This window comes from Carcharhinus amblyrhynchos, chromosome 21 (assembly GCF_965287045.1).
Source record: "Carcharhinus amblyrhynchos chromosome 21, sCarAmb.v2.hapA, whole genome shotgun sequence".
Lineage (NCBI taxonomy): Eukaryota > Metazoa > Chordata > Chondrichthyes > Carcharhiniformes > Carcharhinidae > Carcharhinus > Carcharhinus amblyrhynchos.
In genome coordinates, this window is record NC_137344.1 from 37,179,101 (window position 1) to 37,201,784 (window position 22,684).

At 43.1% G+C, this 22,684-nt stretch overlaps 1 protein-coding gene across 2 annotated transcripts in view; it reads left to right on the plus strand.

The window, feature by feature from the left end:
- The first annotated feature begins 1,578 nt into the window (after positions 1-1,578).
- qtgal (queuosine-tRNA galactosyltransferase) overlaps positions 1,579-22,684 on the plus strand; it is a 301,592-nt gene continuing 280,486 nt past the window's right edge. For both annotated transcript variants that reach the window (XR_013889124.1, XM_080209035.1), the window contains exons 1-4: positions 1,579-1,883; positions 8,088-8,204; positions 10,238-10,337; positions 20,390-20,454. Coding sequence is in view for 1 of the 2 variants with exons in the window: in XM_080209035.1 (XP_080065161.1) it covers positions 1,659-1,883; positions 8,088-8,204; positions 10,238-10,337; positions 20,390-20,454 (507 nt within the window). In the remaining variant the exon portion in view is untranslated. The remainder of the gene's footprint in view (positions 1,884-8,087; positions 8,205-10,237; positions 10,338-20,389; positions 20,455-22,684) is intronic.

Here is a 22,684-nt window from a genome sequence, read left to right on the forward strand (position 1 = left end):
GCTGAGTATTTATAACAATTTCCCAGTTTCATTTCACAAGCTCCTTCAGACTTTTGTTCCCGAAGTTCATATATTTCCAGGTACATGGCCAGAGCAAACATATTAAATGAAAATGACCAGAGGAAATGTTTCATTGTTAATGGTTCCATTTAAAAAAAGTCCCAACTTTTAAAAAAAAACTTTAAAAATACCAGTCTTGTTCGAACTGAGATTGGGAGGCAGTGTGGATGGGCAGGGTCAACACAAAAACAGAAAATGCTGGAAAATCTCAGCAAGTCTGACAGCATGGAGAGAGAATAGAGCCATGTAAACGTGAGTCCTATTCTCTCTCAAATGTTATCAGACCTGCTGATGTTTTCCAGCATTTGCTGTTTTTGTTTCAGATTCCAGCATCTGGGACGGCACAATGGTTAGCATTGCTGCCTCACAGTGCTAGGTTCAATTCTGGCCTCGGGTGACTGCATGTCTGCGTGGATTTGCATGTTCTACTTGGGTCTGTGTGAGTTTCTTCCAAGTGTTCTCGTTTCCTCCCACACTCTAGAGATATATGTGGATTAGGTGGATTGGCCATGCCAAATTGACTCTTGGGGGAAGTTTTCCTGTCCTGCACACCATGGGGATCATAGTTGGGGGGGGGGAAGGAAGGCAAAGGCCCATTGACCTTGGGTGGGATTTTCGGGCTTTGGGGCGATTGCGGCTGGAAAACCCTGGCCTTAGTGCTGGGGGATAGAAAGGTAAATACGTCAGGTTACAGGGATAGAGCCTGCTTTCCGAAGTTTTTTTTAATGTTGAACTTTTTTAAAGAATGGAACTGTTAACACTGAAACATTTCCGCTGGTCAGTTTCATTTAACATGTTTACTCCAGCAATGGAGCTGAAAATGTATGCAGGATGTGGCTATGCCGGCGTTGGACTGGGGCAAACACAGTAAAAAGTCTGACAACACCAGGTTTTAGTCCAACTGATTTATTTGATAGTAAACGTACAAGCTTTCGGGTTAGTCCCTTCGTCGGGTGAATGGAGAGTTCTGGCCTCAGACAGACCATATAAAGCACAGACAGTTTAGAGATTACTGATTAGAATGTAAATCTTTACATCTAACCTGCTGTTCAAGTCCTGAAGTGGCTGACAATGTGTGCACTCCTTCCACACACATTGTCTCCATCCACACACACTCTCCATTCACCTGACGAAGGGACTAACCCGAAAGCTTGTGAGTTTACTATCAAATAAATCGGTTGGACTAAAACCTGGTACTGTCAGACTTTTTACAATGTATTCAGGAGCAGTGCAGGCTCAATGGGCCAAATGGCCTCATGGTTGATGTAAACCTACTAATAAACATTAACTTCCTGCACTGTAGGGATTGTGTGATCTGCAGGATTTTGCCTTGATCTGAATGATTGACAACTTAATCCGACCAATCAGGCTACCATCGATTGCAAACGTTACAAATGCAAGGGTTTGCACCAATCAGCGCGGAGAGGAGGCGGGATTTGTAACTGTTACAAACTGGCTTCCGGGTACACTGCCTTCCGTCAGGTTAATTTCACCTGAGTGAGGTGTGGGAGTGTGGCCGGTTAGTTAGCTTATTTCCCCATAATAATCTCTCTCCCGTCTGAGGTGGTCACTGGGGGAAACAATGTGCTGCTGTGTGTATGTCCCGGTCGGCTGAGGACAGATGTAGTTTCGGGCAGGCCCTCTGCCTGCAGAGCTCATTTCAAATGTCAGTAATTTGCGGCTCAGGTCGTAACAAGCGCCCTGAAACCGGAGGCGGAGATTCTGCTGATTCCAACCCGTCCAAGCACTACTGCCTCTCACCGTCCGCAAGCAGTGAGCAGGGCAGCTTAGACTCTAAAAGGGAAGATTGCTTAAGCGACGTGGTATGTTCAACAGGAGGTTTCTCCTCAAATCAATTACATATCTTCGTCTTATGCAAGTTATGTGATGACAACACATCGTCATTGTAACGAACACTAATAGTCCCAGAGCTGCATTTCCTTCATTCCCTTTCAGGGATAGTTATTGGAATATTATTCCCTTTCTCTCTCTCTCTCTACCTACGGCTGTTGCCGAGTGCTGGTTTGCCACGTCTACCTTTTGGACCAAAACGTTTAGTTGGTTAAGGAACTGTAAAGTAGGTTTTTACTGACACTAGTAACCAGCCTGGATCTGGTACCATGTACACCCTGGCACAGAATGAAGGGAAAGGATCGAGGCACTTGTGAATTCTGAATCCCACTCATTCTGTGCCAGCCTAAATTGGTTCACAACCAGCCAATAATTGTGGCTACTGTTGTAATGAAAGAAATGTGGCCACCAGTTTGCCCACAGAAAAGTCCCACGAATAGCAATGAATCATGGAATTCCTACAGTGCAGAATGAGGCCATTTGGCCCATTGAGTCTGCACTGACTCTTACCCAGGCCCTATCCATGTAACTCTTATGTATTTACCCTGCTAATCCACCTCACATGTATATTTTTGCATGCTAAGGGGCAAGGTAGCATAGCCAATCCACCTAACCTGCACATCTTTGTGCTGTGGGAGGAAACAGGAGCACTTGGAGGAAACCCACACAGACAGGGAGAATGTGCAGACTCAACACAGATAATCTCTCAAGGCCTTAATTGAACCCAGGTGCTGTGAGGCAGCAGTGCTAAACACTGTGCCATCCAATTAATCTGGTGGTTAAGAGATTAAATAATCAGAACACTGGGGGAAAGCTCTGTCATTTTTTAAAATAATGCTGTAGGATATTTTGTGTCATTTGTGAAGGTATGTGATTTTAATATCTCCTTTGAAACATGATATTTCCAACATTGTAACACTTTCTGTACTAGAGTGGCCATCTAGATTTTGCGCTGAAATGTGCCCCCAATTTGTGATGAGGATATCATCTGCTGAACCATGGCTAATATGAGCTGTACTGATGGTGCTGGGTATCCTTGAAGGGAATAAGAAATGGAGAGATTTTAGGGAAATTCAGCAGGTCACTCCAGTATACTTCTGTGATTTACATGCTTTGCTTAATATGAGACAATATTCTTGGAGAGTTCTAGTAGAATTGGCAGAGGGCTGAAATCAGTGTGTTTGTCTGGCTTCCCTTTGCCAATTATATCTTGTGGTCGAAACAAAATCTAACCAAACTGAAGTGGTGTTTGTTGCCCCAATTTGCATCAGCGTTGGATGCAGAAAGTTGCCTGATTTCATTTTTAGTTCAAAATGATCTTAGTTTTAAAACTCGACTTTATAACAATCAGGTTATTATTTGTTTGCAGAAGAGGCCTCCAATATGAATGGGCACCTTTACACAACGATTTAAGCTCTTTAACTTGAGACTTGAGCACTCATGGGAGTCTACTAAACTGCAGGTTGTACCTTTGTTCAGTAATATTCAGGATGATGCACCCAAGCATCCTCTTACTGAGGAAATGGTGTGCTCGTGAAGTGCCCTTGTCCTGAGTTTCACTCATTAGTAAGCATTATGAGGCTCTCGAAATTGGCAAACAAATGGGATGGAATGTTAACCTTAATGTTTATGTGCAAACTTTTCAATGATGTAAATGAAGACCATTTTCTGCTTTTAGCAAACACTTTCTTTTTCTTCCCTTTTCTGGTCCTCCTGCTTCTCACACCAGCTTCTAGTTTACGAAGAGGAGGCAAGGGCAGAGGACACTGGAGCTTATGGAAGCTTCGATCTTAGTGCTACAGCTCAGGTTAGCAACCTGGATCAGCTGCCCCCAGCCTTCCTGCATTCCAAAATCAGCTACTAGAAAATATGAGGCTATCAGGATATGCCAAAAGAGTGTTCTTCTCTTCTCCCTCTTCCTCACCCTCATTCAGTATGGCGAGATTATCTATCTATAACTCAATGACTCATTGCTCCCTTTGTGTGCTGTGGCCCCCAACTCTTTCTCTCTCTTTTTCCTCTGTTCAATCCCTCCCCCCACCCCACACACACTGTCCCGTCAGCCTGCCAGATCATCAGCCAAAACTTGAACTGCTATCAACAATGGTGTCCAAGCTACATTTAGCAGTACTCATGGTGTTTTGTGTTGAAGAATGCCATTCGCAGATAGCACTATGTTTAAATTCTACTCCAAAATGCTTTTATAAAAAGAATCACAAAAAAGGGTCAAAATTGGTTTGAGCCTCAAGGTTTTATGGGTTAAGCCAAAATGTTGTTTGCTGTGTAGATGGTTAAACTATTAATAGATGGGTGTCACTTAGCGGCTTTGCAGTTACACTGCTGGGTTCAGAAATTCATTTGTTTGTAATTTTTTGTGTGACTTAGATTTTCCACAATGTCACCTTGCCGTGTTAATAGTCCCTGGAAATTTGGAATTGATGTCACTGGACTGTTGAGAGCAAAGCCTCACTTTTTGGGTTCTGGCAGTGTCAACTTGCAAATAGATGGCTAGAAAACCTATCCAGTTCTTGGGTTCCATTTCTCACCCTTATGAAGTGAAACTGGTGACTTTGCCATAGCAGTCAAAGCTAGGGTAAAGTTTCCTTTGTAAATGAATATTGAAGAGAAGTTGACAAATGGAAAGTAATGTTTGTGGTGAGTTCCTCAGTAGTGGTCTGGCTCAGTGCTGTTGATGTGCAAGACAACAGTTATAGGTCTCATCCCTCAGTGACTCTGCGCACAAAGCTGAACAAGGTAACAGTTGTAATATCTAACCTACAGCAATGACTTTGTCAAAAAGTGTGAAATAGTACGAAAATAACTTTGCTATGAAATGAGTCAATTCCACCCATGAAGTTGAAAACATTTTACCAATTACTGTGCTAAAATCATTGAAATTTTTGCAACATAAAAGTTGGATTAGCACTTAATATGCATTCCACCTTAGAAAGAGTTTTATATGAAAGTTTCAGGTGTGAAATGGGACAGATAACCTAGGTATTTAACCCAGGGAGCTGGGTTTGATTCATGGCTTGGCTCACTATATGTGCAGTGCCTGTACGTTCTCCCCACGTCTGCATGCGTTTCCTCCCACAGTCTGAAAGATGTACTGGTTAGGTGCATTGGCTATGATAAATTCTGCTTCCATGTATCCAAACAGTCACTGGAGTGTGGCAACTAGGGGATTTCCACAGTAAATTCATTATGGTGTTTTAAAGTTTATTTATTAGTGTCACAAGTAGGCTTATAATAACACTGCAATGAGCAGGGACTGACCCATACCTTGCCATGCAAGGGCTTTAGAAGTATTTTTTTCCCAATCTAACCCAGACACTAATGGAAATGGGTTTTTTAAAAAAAATTCCAGCTCCTGGTTCTAAAAGTTATTTTCTTTTTCAATATTTGTGTTCCAATTATTCAGTGTCATTAACGGCAGTATAGAATTAGCTAATTTGCTGCTCCCTCCCTTACAAGGAGATTAACTTCAAGCTTCTGCTACTGGCTTTGCAAAGATGTAGGGGAGGGCAGTGGCTATTGTTGTGCTATTGTCACTGGACTAATAACCCAGGGCATTTCTTTAGGGACTTGGGTTCAAATTCCACCAAGCCAGATGGTGCAATTTGAATTGGACTAATGATGGCCTTTGTCAATCATTGAAATCTACTGTCCTTACCTGGTCTGGCCTACACGTGACTTCAGAGCTACACCAGTGCCCAGCCAGTGATGCCCACATCCCATGAAAGAATAAAAAAAATGCATAAACGTAATCCAATCATTTCTCCGTCATTAGTCCCGATTTCCAGTGAAGAAAAGCTGCATTTTCTCCATGCCTTTCTAAGCGTTCAGTTTCTAATATAATCGCAAAGAAAGGGATGGATTGGCAGCACAATGGTTAGCACTGCTGCCTCACAGCGCCAGGGACCCGGGTTCAGTTCTGGCCTTGGGTCACTATTTGTGTGGAGTCTCCACGTTTTCTGTGTCTGCGTGGGTTTCCTCCGGGTGCTCCGGTTACCTCCGACAGTCCAAAGATGTGCAGGTTGGGTGGATTGACCATGCTAAATTGTCCCTTAGAGTCCCAAGATCTGTAGGTTAGATGGATTAATGGGAGAAATGTGTGTGGTTATGGGAATAGGGCATGGGGTGGGCCTAAGCAAGAAACGCTATCAGAGAATAACTGTGGACCTGATGGGCTGAATGGCCTCCTGTACTGTAGCGATTCTATTCTATGATTCTATAGAGAAAACAAAGGGAAAGAAAATTATTTGGGACTGTTTCTTACATGAGGATTGATTTTTATTGATTTTTATATTGATTTTACTGCAGTTCAATGTTGTCACTAACCCAACCAGTAACTCTGCTCACGGACTTTGCTTACAAGCTAGGTTTTGGCAATAAGAACAAAATGACATTTAAGGTGAAATTCCCAGAAGTTTAAAGTGGGTGCTACTGAAAATGAACGCAGATTGCTAGAATAATTGTTGCTTAACCAAAACGTGATATACAAACTGACTATTGTGGCCTGATGGTTTAAGGATCATGCATCCATTCTGGGTGATATGAACATAAGAACATAAGAAATAGGAGCAGGAGTAGGCCATCTAGCCCTTCGAGCCTGCCCCACCATTCAATAAGATCATGGCTGATGTGAAGTGGATCAGTTCCACTTTCCCGCTCTCTCCCCATAACCCTTAATTCCCTTGTCTGTCAAAAGCCTATCTACCCGTGACTTAAATATATTTAGCGAGGTAGCCTCCACCACTTCAACGGGCAGAGATTCACCACCCTTTGAATGAAGAAGCTCCTCCTCAACTCCGATCTAAACTGCACCCCCCCGCTTATCTTGAGGCTGTAGTCCTGCTATCCTTTCTCAGCGGGAAGAATCTCTCTACCTCTACCATATCCATCCCTTTCATTATCTTATACGCCTCTATAAGATCCCCCCTCATCCTTCTAAACTCCAGTGAATTTGAACTTTGCATTGAAGGCACATTGATTGAAACATATATTTTGTTGACAGATTTTAGGATTCTTTATTTGTTATAAAACTGCATGGATCATTTTGGAGTTAATTCAGCATTGCCTTAGTTATAACCAATTCATCCTACAATTGTGCAGCTGTGATATTTTTGGAACTTCTTAGTGCCCATATTTTACACAGCTTGATGGATAGCTGGATATTTAACTGAAATATGTGCACATCCAGGCTACAAGCCAGGGGATGCATTTACTTTACTATTTCCCAAAGCACAGAGTTCTGGGCTATAGAATTTATGTGTAAGCATTTTGCAACAAATAAAGCAAAAAGGCTACAGTTAATCTAAGTTGCTTATAACAACAACTGTACAAAAAGGACATTCCAACCCAGACAGAAAAACCAGTAAAACTTGGAAATGAAAGCTGCCAGTAAAATGTGTCCGATCTGGCCTTGTGCATCTTAGAATGGAACTCCAGTATTACTGGTATCCTATTCATTGGAGTTTAGAGTGAGAGGAGATCTCATTGAAATTTGTAAAAGTCTAACAGGATTAGACAGAGCGGATTCAGGAAGAATGTTCTCGACAATGGGGGGAGTCCAGAATTAGGGATCATAGTTTGAGGGTAAGGAGTAAACCATTTAGGACTGAGGTGAGGAGAAATTTCTTCACCCAGAGAGAGTGAATCTGTCCAATTCACTACCACAGAATGTAGTTGAGGCTAAAATGCTGGGTAATTTTGAGAAGAAATTGGATATAGCTCTTAACTAAAGGAATCAAGAGATATTGGAGGGGGGAGGTGGGATCAGGATATCGAATTTGACGATCAGCCATGATCAGAAAGAATGGAGAAGCAGCTCAAAGGGCCGAATGGCCTACTACTACTCCTATTTTCCTATGTCAATATGGTTACTGTAATTTGAACATTTTGAACTGCCTTTCCCTTCTGGGAAAACTGGACTGTTCCTCAATGAATCAGTCGAGAAGACCAAGGTGTTTGGAGTTCAGTAAACAATTAGATTTAGTTTTGAAACAATGGATGTATGTGGGTATTGTAAAAAGGTGAAACTGAGATCCGTCGAAAAGGTGGAGTGGCGAGGGTTTGTTGTGTTAAATGGCGTTTTTCTGTTTCCTGTGTCTTTTAAGGTTTGACTGGTGTGGGCACGGTGATATATTGATTAAGTTCTTTCCTTCCATTTCCAGTCTATTATTCTGCCGGTTCACAATGCAGCGAGGTGGCTGGATGAATGCCTGCAGTCGGTTCTGGAGCAGGATTTCCAGGGATCCATGCAGCTATCCGTTTTCAATGATGCCAGCAAGGTTTGTATAATGTATACAATTTAATTTGAACTTTGTACAGCAATGAGTTACAGGAGTGCCTGCCTTTTGGGTTCAGCAGAGATCAAACAAGGGTAAGAAACCCGAGCCTTTGCATTGCGCTCAGTTGATGTGGCTGGATTATAACCAGAAGGGTGCAGGCTCAATCTTTGGTCTCTATTGAGTTAGCTGGGCTAAGAGGGTAAGGCTGCTCAGTGTCTCCGGCTGGTGAGAGGGAAAAGCCAGCATTTCTCCTCCTGAACATGAGGTTGGGATGATGCTTGAACACTGTGTTTTCCAACGTCAGAGGCTGTCAACATTTAGCATGTTGATTGCCTTCAAGAAATGGCTAATTGGGTTAGGTGGGTCAAGCCCTGTGAATCTGTTGCTCAGCAGCAAGTAAGGAGGTTCCAGAAACATTTAAAAAAATAATGACAGGAGCTAAATAACCCAAATATTATCAATTTAAAAAAAAATTAATTCGTGGGACATGGGTGTCGCTGGCTGGCCAGTATTTATTGCGATCCCCAGTTACCCTTGGAGGGCAGTTGAGAGCCTACCAAATTGTTGTGGATGTGGAGTCACATGTAGGCCAGACCAGGTAAGGATGGCAGATTTCCTTCCCTAAAGGACATTAGTGAATCAGATGGATTTTAATGACAGTGGTTTCATGGTCATCAGTAGATTATTAATGCCAGATATATATTTTTATTGAATTCAGATGCCACCATCTGCTATGGTGGGATTCGAGTGCGGGTCCCCAGAACATTAGCTGAGTTTCTGGATTAATAGTGTTGTGATAATACGATTAGGCCATCCCCTCCCCTATGAGTGACATAACTTGATGTTGAAACATACGTGAGTTTGATAAACAAATCAGCAGCCCCCCATCAACCCCATTTTCATCCCATCCAGATATTTTTGCTACTGTGTGATTTGTCTGTACTTCACGTTGTTGCTGATGAGTCCTGGATTTGCACTGATGAAACCTGTAGAGGTATCTGTGAGATGGGCCAATCCATTGTCTGACCCGAGGAAAATGGCATTGGTGACTGGGGGAGTGGCAGAAAGAACCAGAAGCAAAATTGAGAGCAGATTTGAGGATCTGAGACAGCTGGGGCCATTAGGCTTTCAATTATTTTTATCAAATCACATTTTAAGGTTGCATTCTGTTTTTGATATCTGTTCTAATTGTGTTAATTAAAAGCTGTGGACTTCACCATTACACACTGCGCAAAAGTTGCGGACTTCACCAGTCCAAAGTGTGCAGGTTAGATGGATTGGCTGTGCTAAAATTGGCCCTCGGTGTCAGGGGCTAGCTGGGGTAAATGCATGAGGTTATCGGGGTAGCGCCTGGGTGGGATTATGATTGGTGCAGACTTGATGGGCCAAATGGCCTCCTCCTACACTGTAGGATTCCAGAAGTGACATTGTTTCTTTGATTACAGATGCCAGGCTCCCACTCTATGTAGATACAGTGCCAGACAGTCAACGCCATGTTACCTATGTTAAATTTAGATTGTGTTTCCAGACAGCTTATATCAATGCAATTTGCAATGGTTTACTCTGAATTAAGAACTCTAAATTCCGACGTATTTCTAATCTAAGGAAAGGTTTCCAATGCAGAGCTGTTTATTATTCCTGAATCAATCCTAACACTTAGTTACCCAGACTTTGCTGCTGTGCAAAAGAAGGCCATTTGGCCCATTGAGCCTGCACCTGTAATGATCCCACCCAGACCCGATCCTTGCAACACCTTTTATTTATCCTGCTAATCCCCCTGACGATAAGGGGCAATTTAGCATGGCCAGTCTTCCCAACCCGCACATCTCTGGACTGTGGGAGGAAATTGGAGCCCCTGGAGGAAACCCACACAGACATGGGGAGAACGTGCAAACTCCACATAGACAGTAACCCAAGGCTGTGTTAAATGGGTCATGGTACAAATGTTTGCAATATGCAAAGTACAGAAATTGTCAGACTTGTGCTGTGGAAAAGATGTCCTTTGGTCATGCTGTATTTCTTTTTTGTTGCAGGATGGCTCAATGAATATTATTAGAAAATGGAGAACTAAACTTGAAGATAGAGGCATTCATGTTGTTATTAGTGGACATGAATCCTCACACCCAAAAGGAGGTATGCTATAGTTCATACAATTGACAGTTTCACTGTGTAATGCCTTAAAGATGTTAGAGTTTGTGTGTCTTAAACAAAGATATGGTTTGCAAACATATATTTAAAATAACAACAGATTTATTAAAGGAGCTCTTGCCTGCATAGCAGAAAATAAACAGGAGCCTGTGAAACACCCCAACGACATCACCATTAAATCATGTGACTATTCTTAAAGCAATCATGCAACCACTTAAATATATAACACTGCTTCGCAGAAACACACAAAATCGTTCACAACAATGTTTTTCTGCAGTGCCTTTGTAGTAACAGCATCTGGAGTTAGAGAAGGAAGATGAAGGTTGCTCAAAAACTGTACTGAGCAGATGGGTTTATATGGGAGAAATTAATGCCCTTCCCCAGCTACCTTCCCGCCTCTGCCTCAATTTAAAGTCTGTTATGGGGATAGTTTCATGGATGGCCTTCCCACCCCATTGCCAACTGAGGCATTCAAATGAGCAATTGATGTCCACTCGAGGGCCTCCTGTTGCCGCTGCAACCAGTGCTGTGCAGGAGACTTGCCACATAGGACACCCAAAAAGCAAGCCCTATCGAGTTTGTCTGTGAACCTCCAGGATGGGGAGCATCTCGTTTAAATGATGTGAAGATGCTGGCGTTAGACTGGGGTGGGCACAGTAAGAAGTCTCGCAACACCAGGTTAAAGTCCAGCACGTTTACTTGGTAGCACGAGATTTTGGAGCACTGCTCTTTCATCAGGAGAGTGCAGGATTTAGTTCACAAACAGGGCATATATAGACATAAATTCAACTACAAGATGGTTGGAATGTGAGCCGTAACAGGTAATCAAGTCTTTACAGGTGCAGACAATGCAAGTGGAGAGAGGGATAAGCACAGGTTAAAGAGGTATGTATTGTCTCAAACCAGGACAGTTAGTGAGATTTTGCACGCCCAAGTAAGTTGCGGGAGTTACAGGTAGTGTGACATAAACCCAAGATCCTGGTTGAGGCCGCTCTCGTGTGTGGAACTTGTCTGCCAGTTTCTGCTTGGTAATTCATGTGTTTTGAAGGCCGCTTTGGAGAACACTTGACTGAATCTGCGCGTAAGCAGCCTTCAAGGCACAACAACACAGAATCCCCAAGGACAAACCGATAGCCAATTTCCTTGTAGGCACTTAATTTGGTGGACTTTCCTCAAAGGCATGACGCAAGGCTTTGCTAGTTCTCCCAGACAACACCAGAGACCCCGTTCACCTCCATTAAATACAGGAGATGTAAAAAAGAGCAGAGAAAGATGAAGAGAAAAACAGAGATATAAAGAAAAATGGTATGACAATCTGAATTAAGGAGTAACGGGTGGGAGCAATGCACAGAAGGCCAGAATAAAAGGACAGAGTAGCAGAAGGTAATTTGAGGTTGGAAGGGGTTGTGGTGACAGAATGGATCAAGACCGAGGCAGGATTAAAGAAAAGTGTGAGAGGTTCAGCATAAATTTATTTGGGGACTGGGAGGCAATATAAATCAACCATGATGTGCAGAGAATGGATACGGTCAACTACTTTTGGACAAGTGGAGTTTGTAGAATGATGGGAGATAGCCAAGGAAATGATTTGTGAAATGATACTGCCAGAGGCAATAGTACAGGCACGTACAATTTTGTCTTTTAAAAACCATTTAGACAGTTCTATAGGTCAGATGAGTATTGAGGGACGTGGGCCAAATGCGGGCAATTGAGCCTAGCTTAGTGGTTAAAAACTGGGTGGCGTGGACAAGTTGGGCCAAATGGCCCAGTGGCTGTAAATTTCTATGACTAAGTGCAGAGGCAGCAAAGTCGTAGATAAGTGTATCAAAGGAGGAGGAGTTAACATGCAGGTGAAAGTTACAGCAAGGGAAATGTGCAAACCTTGTGATTGACAGGGTATCACTGTGAAGCTCTGCTTTGCATTGAACAGAATACCAAGTTCTGTGCCGTCTGAGTGGTGGAAAGGGTGGTGGAGTCAGTGGTTGAGAAAAGAATGGCAGATCTGACAGACTGTTACGAGTGTGTGTTCCTCGCTGCCCGGTCATTCTTGGATTCTCAGTGCCCAGGTGATCCAACAGGCATAGGTGCAGAGTCCTGATCCTGAAGGTGTATGGCTTGTTGTTGCAGTATATATCACAGCACAGAAATTCAGATGCGCTCTTCCCAAGGGCAACACGTATGGAAGAGAAATTCAAAGAATGTCCTGCTCCTCAAGATTCTGGAAAATGATGGGTTAAATGTAGAGAAGATATTTTGGTTTGGAGGGAGATGAGAAGTAAAGACCATAAACATAAGATGATCACTAATAAATCCAGCAGGGAATTTAGGAAGAGCTCACTACCACAAAAGGTTAATGGGATGAATAGCATAGATGCCTTTTAAGTGAAAGCTCGATAAATATACATGGGAGAAGGGTTTTTTTGTCATTCATGGGAAATAGGCATCGTTGGCTGGCCAGCATTTACTGCCCATCCCTAGTTTCCCTTGCTCAGAAGGCAGTTGAGAGTCAACTACCTTGTTGTGGGGTCACATGTGGGCCTGATCAGGTTAGGACAGTAGATTTCCTTCCCTCAAGGATATTACTGAACTAGATAGGTTTTTTCGACAACTGACAATGGTTTCATAATCATCAATTGATCCTTCATTTTTTATTAAATTCAAATTTCATCATCTGCCATGATCGGATCCAACACAGGTCCTCAGAACGTGAGATGAGTTTCTGGATTAATAGCCTATCACTACTGCCAGTAGACCATCACCTCCCAATACAAGGTTGTGTGGGTCAGGTTGATGAGAGGGGGAGGAGGTTCGCTTGCAGCATTAATACTAGCATAGACCAGTTGGACAGAATGGCCCGTTTCTGTGCTATGTACATTCTATGTTATAGAGGGATCGTCGCTGTGCCTGCTGCACAGTCTGTTTAACTCTTAAATAGTGGACAGAGAATTGTGAATAGACTTGTCGGTGCATAACGTAAGAAATAGGAGCAGGAGTAGGCCATCTAGCCCTTCGAGCCTGCCCTGCCATTCAATAAGATCATGGCTGAACTGAAGTGGATCAGTTCCGCTTTCTCCCCATAACCCGTAATTCCCTGTCTGTCAAAAACCCATCTACCCATGTCTTAAATATATTTAGCGAGGTAGCCTCCACCACTTCAACGGGCAGAGAATTCCAGAGATTCACCACCCTTTGAGTGAAGAAGTTCCTCCTCAACTCCGTTCTAAACTGCCCCCCCCTTATCTTGAGGCTGTGCCCTCTAGTCCTGCTGTCCTTTCTGAGCGGGAAGAATCTCTCTACCTCTACCCTATCCATCCCTTTCATTTATCTTATACATCTCTATAAGATCCCCCCTCATCCTTCTAAACTCCAACAAGTACAAGCCCAGTCTATTTAGTCTCTGTTCATAGTCAAACCCCCTCATCTCCGGTATCAGCCTAGTAAACCTCCTCTGCACTCCCTCCAAGGCCAAAATATCCTTGCGCAAGTGCAGCGACCAAAACTGCACACAGTACTCCAGCTGCGGCCTCACCAGTGCCCTGTACAGTTGCAGCAAGACCTCCCTGCTTTTATATTCTATCCCCCTCGCTGTAAAGGCCAGCATCCCATTAGCCTTCCTGATCACCTGCTGCACCTGCAGACTGGGTGTTTGCGACTCATGCACAAGGACCCCCAGGTCCCTCTGCACGGTAGCATGCTGCAGCTTTTCGCCCTTTAAATAGTAATCCCTCCTACTATTATTTCTGCCAAAGTGGATAACCTCACGCTTGCTAACATTGTACTCCATCTACCAGGTCCTCGCCCACTCGCTCAGCCTATCCAGATCCCTCTGCAGACTTTCCACACCCTCCGCACAATTTGTTTTTCCACTCATCTTCGTGTCATCAGCAAATTTCGACACCCTACACTCAGCCCCCTCCTCCAGATCATCTATATAAATGGTAAATAGCTGAGGCCCCAGCACCCATCCCTGCGGCACACCACTAGTCACCAACCGCCAACCAGAATAGCACCCATTGATGCCAACTCTCTGCCTCCTATTAGAGAACCAATCCTCTATCCACGCTAACACCTTACCCCCAACTCCATGCCCCCTAACCTTCTGAAGCAACCTTTTGTGCGGCACCTTATCAAACGCCTACAATAATGTTTATTTACACACAATTAGTAATCACCCACCCAATCAATAATAAGTTATCTTATAGAATATCAAAGTTCAATCCAATGCTAAACCTTGATTTAACTTTTGTATGACTGGTGAGTACCCAGGCAGATATTGGCCTTTATCTGTGTACTGGTCTCTGTAGTCCTCTGCGTCGTCTGGTCTGATACTCTGGCTCTGGTCTTCCTTCCTTCCTTGGGTGGGGTGGCTGTCCTCATGTTGCTCATTGCTGGTGATGGTCACCATTGTCGTCGTTCGATGGGAAAGAGAGAGAGAGCTACTTCTGTTATGCAGCACCCTTTGTACCTTATTGGCTTTCACCCCCTTTAGGCCTTTGCCAATCAGTTGATGAGGACTTAATCACCCTGATCGATAGGGTCCAATCAGATGCTGCCAACCCGATCTCTCTCTGGGTGTGTACCCAACAATCATGCCTGTTGATGCTGGAGGCACATAGGGGCGCCATCACCCCTTATGTGGGAGGGCGCAATGTGACCTATGTCGGGTAAACAACCCAGTTTGACCAGAAAGCCTCCTTAGTCCTGGAGATGGCCAATATCCCGTGTACTCCAGCTCTTGCCGCTGCAACCTGTTTCTCTCTGACCAGTTTCTTTTGAGGCTGCAGCCTGCCTGTTTCAGCCCTTGTCCACTTATCCCAGCATGCTCTTGCAAACCACCATCTTGGGCAGCCTGTTTGGCCACAAAACCAATCTCAAGGGGAGAAAAAAAACATTCACGTGGGATTGTTTGCAGTACGTGCCTAATCAATTTAGCAAGTTAAATATACACCAGCAATAATGGGAGCCTCCGCAATTAAGTAGGCGTATTTAATGTTCTGTGAAATGAAAATACTTCACAATCTGCGTCGCTCCAAGACAACAGTTCATTATAAATTTCCAGGAAATCTTTCTGCTTATTTGAAAAGGTTTCTTATTCGTAGGGGGAAAAAAAACCCTCCAGAGGTGAAGTCTTAAGGTGATAAATCTGTGGGAGTTTTTAATCTGCTAATTATTGAATGGCTGCTCTCAGGTTCTGTGCAAGGTGTGAACTGGGTGAAGTCTCCACAAATAGCTGGGCATGGAAATCTCACCTTGGTGAGAACACTGATAACAGGTGGTGTTTATCATTTCACAAGTTGTGCTTTACATCAGAGCAGCCTAGGCTTGTATGACAAACACTATTCTGCGCTTGTCGTTTTATTCTTAATTTGACTATAGGCATGCTGATTCGAATTTGGAAGAACATTCTCCTCAAATACTTAAACCCATTATACTATATGTCATGGGAAAAAGTGGCAGGATCTTCTGGTCTCGCTGCTGTCAATGGGATTTCCCATCCAATTCGCCTCCCCACCCCCTGAATAACCATTGGCAGAATCGGAGGTTCCTACCAATGGGAAGGGTGGAGGAAAGTCCTGCCCATTGATTTATTATTCCTTTTTTTTCCCCTTTTGGTACTTTTTATTCCAACCAAAAAAGCCAATTCAAATTGAATCCAATTCACGGTACCCATGCAAGTTCCTTGCTGACAGGTTGATGCATTGTGCCCTATCCCAGGCTTCACCTGACATTCCGTCAAAAGGCCGAGATGGCTTTGAAATCGGGCACCACCGTAGTGGGTCAGATCTCAAACAATGACGAGACAGATACAGGAACGAGAGAGAGAATCTGGTGAACGGGTGTGGCAACAATAATCTTCCCCCTCAATGTCAACAAAATAAAAGAGATTGTCATTGACTTCAAGAAATGTAGTGAAGAACGTATCCCTGTCTACCTCAACAGGGACGAAGTAGAAATGGTCAAGAGCTTTAGGTTTCTTGGTGTCCAGATCACCAACACCCTGTCCTGGTTGCCTCCCCCCCGCACTCCCCGTGCCAACACTATAGTTAAGAAAGCCCACCAATGCTCTAATTTCTCAGAAGACTAAGGAAATTTGGCATGTCAGCTGCGACTCTCACCAACTTTTACAGATGTGTGTTGGTGAGAAAGCGTTCTGTCTGGTTGTATCACAACTTGGTATGGCTCCTGCTCTGTCCAAGACCACAAAAGATCATGAATGTAGCCCAATCCATCATGTAAACCAGCCCCCCATTCGTTGACTCTGTCTACACTTTCCACTGCCTCAGCAAAGCAGTCAGCATAATCAAGGACCCCACGCACCCCGGACATCCTCTCTTCCATCACCTTCCGTGGGGGAAAAGATACAAAAGTCTGAGATCACATACCAACCAACTCAAGAACAGCTTCTTCCCTGCTGCCAGTAGACTTTTGAATGGACCTACCTCACATTAAGTTGATCTTTCTCTGTACCCTAGCTATGAATGTAACACTACTGCATTCTGTCCTTTCCTTCTCTATGAATGGTATGCTTTGTCTATTTAACACACAAGAAACAATACTTTTCATTGTATGCTAATACATGTGACAATGATAATAAATCAAACAATAATACAAAATGCTGTTAAGAGTTTTTGATCCAATTCCAAGTGTATAATTTTCTCTGTGGAATTTTTAAAATATGCTGAAAGCTTGCATTGTAAATTGCAGGTGAGACAATCTACTCCCTGCTCATATCTCAGAAATAGCTGTTCCTGCTGGCGGGATCATCCCACCCTGCCGATTGCAAGTCCTTGCCGTGGGTTCCCTGGTGGCAAGAGGGTGCGAACAGCAGGAAAGCACGTCGACAGTGGTGGGATCAGAAGAACCTGCTGCCTTCGTATCAAAACGTATCATTAGCTCAAATCACTTGTGATTCAACTGCAGGAGACAAAGTCATTTTGGATTATTGCAGGTTAAAGCCCAATATCCTAGTTTTGGAAATCCAGTACTTAGAACTCTGAACACCTGCACACGCTTTCTTTCCTACCTAGAGGCTGCCAAACTTTTGACATCGACCTAGAATTAGAGACAAATGGAACATTAAAAAAATGCCATTTGATGTTGTTTGTGAAATAAATCTGGCATCCTATGTCTTTGATTTGGCGTTGAAAAGGTTAATGTGGGAACTCTGGTGTTTACTTAATTTGACACTTCCCTGCTTCGACTGGACAGGAAAGACAATGATTAAAGCTGGCATCATTGTAGAATATTTGGCCTGGTAGCCATGGGGAATGGACTTCTTGAATAGACCGAGGGGAAATGGGTCTGTTGGCACAAACATTGATTGTCTGTCCAGCATATTTAGACCAAAATCTCTGGTTACACCAACACACGATGCATTGTGGGAGCCCCTTACTTATTAAAACTGTTTCCATGGGAACTGAACTCTATTTGATCTCAAACACAAGTATTGAAATCACAAGACTTTATGGAACCTTATGTGCAATATCCCTTTTCCACTTAATGGAGGGAACGAGAGGGAGTGAATTTGTAATGTGTCTGAGGCAATATTTGGGTTACTCTTTCTCATGTAGTGAAGTATTTATCCAGCAAACTCTATTTAATGAGAAGTCCCTTTAGGCAGTGGGACTGTTTCTAGTGATTAAACATGCTCCTTTTTCATGCGTACATGGTGAAGACCTGGCTCGGATTCCTTTATCTAATGCTAATGGCTCACTCACTCAGTTTGTGTGTTCACTGCTGGGTCAGTAATGAACCGGTCAGACCAGGAGCCATCCCAAGATCAATGGTTCTTTCCGTGCTCGTTTTGCCAACTTAACGCTGCCACCCATCACTTCAGGTTAACATCGTGATGGGGTAGGAAAGAAAGGAAATTACCTGGGATTTCTGCTCATGTGTCCCTTAAGTGATCCTTGTTGGGAAGTGGATGGCATTATGGTCATTAATGTGGGCAAGAACGTGACAGGTGAAACACAATATGGAGAAGTGTGAGGTAACCCACATTGGTAGGAGGAACAAATGTGCAGAGTGATTCTTAAATGGTGAGAGATTTGTAGAAGTGTAGATGTACAAAAGTTGTCCTTGTCAAATAAGTCAATGAAAGCTAGCATGCAGTGCAGCAAGCTAGTAGGAAGGTGAATGGAATGTTACCCTTTATCGCAAGAGGATTTTATTGAAGGAGGAGCAATGTCTTGATTCAGTTGTATGGAAGCTTGGTTAGATCACACCCACAGTGTGCAGTTTCGGTCCCCTGACCTTGTGGAAGATATTACAATGAATGTGCATCAGACTTGTTCCTGGGATAGTGGGAGATTGGGGAAACTGGACCTGTGTTCGCTATTGTATCGCAGAATGAGAGGCGATCGCAATGAAACCTAGAAAATACTTCGAGCAGTAGACAGGGCAGATGCAGATGAGATGTTTCCCTTGGTTGGGGAGTCACGAACCAGGGGGCACGATTTATTCAGGATTGTGAATCTTTAGAATTTTCTCTCCCAGATGGCTGGGGAGGTGGGGTGGGGGTTTCGGCAGTTGGGAGGGGGAATGGATGGTCAGGTGGGGAGTGTGTGAGGAGTCAAACATTGGGGATTTTAGGAGTGGAAGGAGTCCAGTTAGGTCAGGTCGGGCTGAGGGATTGAGTTTGGAGGCTTTCAGGGGGTGGGGAGGTCTGGGTCCAACCGGCATCGGGGAAGATGTGGATCAGGGTGGCTTGGGGCTGCAGGTGTATGAGGTTAGGTTGGGAACATGGAGGGGTGTGTGGTAGTGGTTGGGAGTGTTGGGGGACTCTCAAGTGATGTTCAGTTTGGATATTTTAGAATATTACGCTGATGTTAGAAGTGGTTTTATTTCTTCTAACTGTTTCAGATTAACTATTAACATAACACTGGCAGAACCTTCCAAAGTTAATAATTTAAATCATTTTGTCGATGGTTCTCAGCCAACACAACTGTCCAGGGGAAGTTAGTGCTTCTGGACAATTGCCGGGTAAACCCTTAAATGGGAACTTCCTAGAGAATTTCCCCAGTGCATCACTGGGGTACCTTAATACATCCTACTCAATCTGACACTGGGGAACCAGGAAGTTAGGGGTCATTGAGTATGTTTCAAGCAGGGAGTGTCAGATTTCTAAATACCAGTGACATGAAGCGATATGTGGGGTAAATGGCGTTGAAGTGACTGAGCCATGATCCTATTGAATGGCAGAGCAGGATTGATGGGCTGAGTGGCCCACTACACACATGTTCCTATTTTTGCCTCAGTCAATTATCCTGCTAATACACGCTGTCTGGGTTCCCATCGCCCATTTTGTTTGAGTTATGTTAACATGTCAAGTGCCCTTTAAACTATGTCCCGACTAGCTTCAAAAGGAAATGAGTAAAAAAGGGCATTACTGGTCTTAATGCAATTCTGATGAAAGGACATCTTGATCTGAAATGTTAACTCTCATTTTCTCCACAGAGTATTTTTGTTTTTATTCAGATTACCAGAGCCTGCAGTATTTTGCTTTTGCACTATTGATCATTAGATGCATTTCATGTCTAACTCCCAAATTATTGCTGAACTGCATGCTCCTATGTCAAATATTGTTTGCGGTCATCTCAAACACCTTTGGGTGTAATGTTTCAACAGCCTAGGGAGCTGTAGGAATACATATGATGGATGATATTGGTACAAGATTGGAGATGTTGCAGTTGATTTAATTGTTATGTTGCTACAATACTAGTTGCACAGTGTACATGGACAGTAATATTTGTCATATGATGTGCATAGGCATCAATATGGTCCTATGATCTTATAATATCATATAATGCTTAAGCACTAACTGGAGTCTATTATAAGGCAGTAGTGCATTGCCAGACTAAAATACTATTAAATCAATGGAATTTAGGAGTTTTGCTGACATTGTCTCATAAAGTTTGAAGTTGTGATAGATTTGGTTTCACTATCGGTCATGAGAATCTCACACTCTGTACATATTATGTGTTGAATGTTTAAGATTTACCCTTAAAAAGAAGAAATATGTTTCCATGTTTTTTCAGTGGGTTTTGCCAAGAATCGAGCCATTGCACAGAGTTGTGGGAGATTCCTTTGTTTCCTGGATGCGGTGAGTATGTAAACTACAATCAATTTCAAAAACTTTGCACTGTTCAGGAAAGCTCTTTCATGTTAGCTGTTGTGAAGTGCGAGTCACCTTGGCCATTTAATACTCTTTGTCCAGTTCATCATGGAGAAGATAATGAGCCAACTGATTTTCTATTGCTAGGGTGAATTGGTGACAAAAGTTGTTCCTGGGATATAATGGTGCAGTGTGACCACAACTAACCAAGACTGTGTTCTGTGACACAGTTCACTATGAAAATAAAACTCATATGTCTCTCCATCTTTCAGACATAATGTTAAACTGGTTCCCTGTCCACCCTCCAAGGGAGGCATAGAGGATTCCCTGACACTATTTCAAGAAGTCAGGAGTTTCCTACAGTCTTGGCCAGTAGTTGGTTCTTCCCAGTTTATCTGGTCATTGATTTCACTCACTGTTAGTGGAACCCTTGCGGATGCCGACTGACTTTTTGTTATTAATTTGTAGTACATAAGTGACGCAGGCTAGCCAGCATTTTAGTGCCTGTCCCTAGTCACCCTTGAACTTCGTGGCTTGCTAGGCCATTTCAGAGGGCAGTTGAGAGTCAACCACATTGCTGTGGCTCTGGAACCACATGTAGGGCAGATTTCCTTCCCTAAAGGACATTAGTGAACCAGATGGGTTTTTCCAATAATCCACAACGGTTTCATGGACATCAGTAGCTTCTTAATTCCAAATATTTTTTATTGAATTCAAATTCCACCGTCTGCCGTGGCAGGATTCGAATCTGGGTCCCCAGAACATTAGCTGAGTTTCTGGATTAATAGTCCAGCGATAATACCACTAGGCCATTGCTTCCCTTGCTGCGTTGATTTACATTACAGTGATGGTTACATTTCTAATATATTCTTTGGGCTCAGAAATATTTTGGAACGTTCTGAAGGAAGGAATGCAATATTATTGCGAGCTTATTCTTTCTTTTGAAGATACGCCTTTACGATACAGCATCAGGTGTATTTGCAGTCAGGGAATGTCACCTGCAAAGTAATTTTCTTCCTTTGCTCAGGACATAAGAGACAAAAGTCAGTAACAGTGTTGCTTGGGCTTGAAGTTTACCACTTTCTTTAGTCACCCACAGACTTGATTGCTGTAAAAGTGTGACATTAGTGTACCTTTAAGGGTTTTTAAAAAATAATGCTGTCTGCAGCTCACAGCCTTAGCTGAGTCATTGGCACAGGGTTGTCGACTAGGAGTCCTTTTAATGCTCCTGTAGTGGCTTAAATGGGGTTTGTTTATTTTTACTTTGCAAATTAGTTTTATGACCTTGCATTGTCAGGAGGAAGAATGTTTGTAGGTCAGATGACAGGAGTTCTTTCATTTTCAGTTCTGAGCTGTAAATTTTAGTTTTGGAAAGGACAGCAAGAAGTGTTTCTCTCTCTCTCTGTGTTTTATTTCGAAGTTCTGCTAGTTATCTGAAAGCAAGGTCTTGTCTTTCTGGAGGAAAGAATCTGATGTTGGTGGCTTGACCATAGTTTCTCCCTAGTGTTCTGGGAAGCTGTTCTGACTTCAGACTGTTCTGAGCGTATTAATAGAACTGTGGCATTCATCCAAAGGACTCAGTTCTAGTATCACGTGAGCATTAGTGTTTGTTGTGTTAAACCTGTGGAAGGGTTTTGTCTAAAGGAAGTTTTTTGATTTGAATGGAACATCTTAGATATATTTGTTAAGGGGCGTACGTTATTTTGGTTGTTTTGTCTTTGTTTGTAATTGATAAAAGTTATCGCTAATTTTCTTTCCATACATGTTAACTACATTCTGAAATAAACTTTGATAAAAGCTCCCCAGGTAGAAAGCACGCAAGAAACAATATAGCATGTTAATACATGTGACAGTAATAAATCAAATCAAAATAGTAGGACCTTTCAATCACACCTGAGGTGAAACATCTCGTGGCTCATCCTAGCCAAATTCAAAGTGCAAAAGTTATGATCCAGGCGGGCTCCATTAAACACTTCGGAGTGTCTGACCTGAACCATAACAGTAGCAACCTAATTTTTATATAGCTGGCCTCTGGGAACCTTCCTGCAACATTGGCAAAGATCTACAACTGCAGAGTCATGGCAATTTGCATCTGCTGTTGTTCCCAGTGTTTGCCAGCAATCTTCAAGTTGCTTTTGCACTGTAACTGATGCAAGCTAATAGCTTGTGTGAGCCAGATTGTGTGTTGTGGAACTGCTTCCAGTGGAAAGCATTGTGC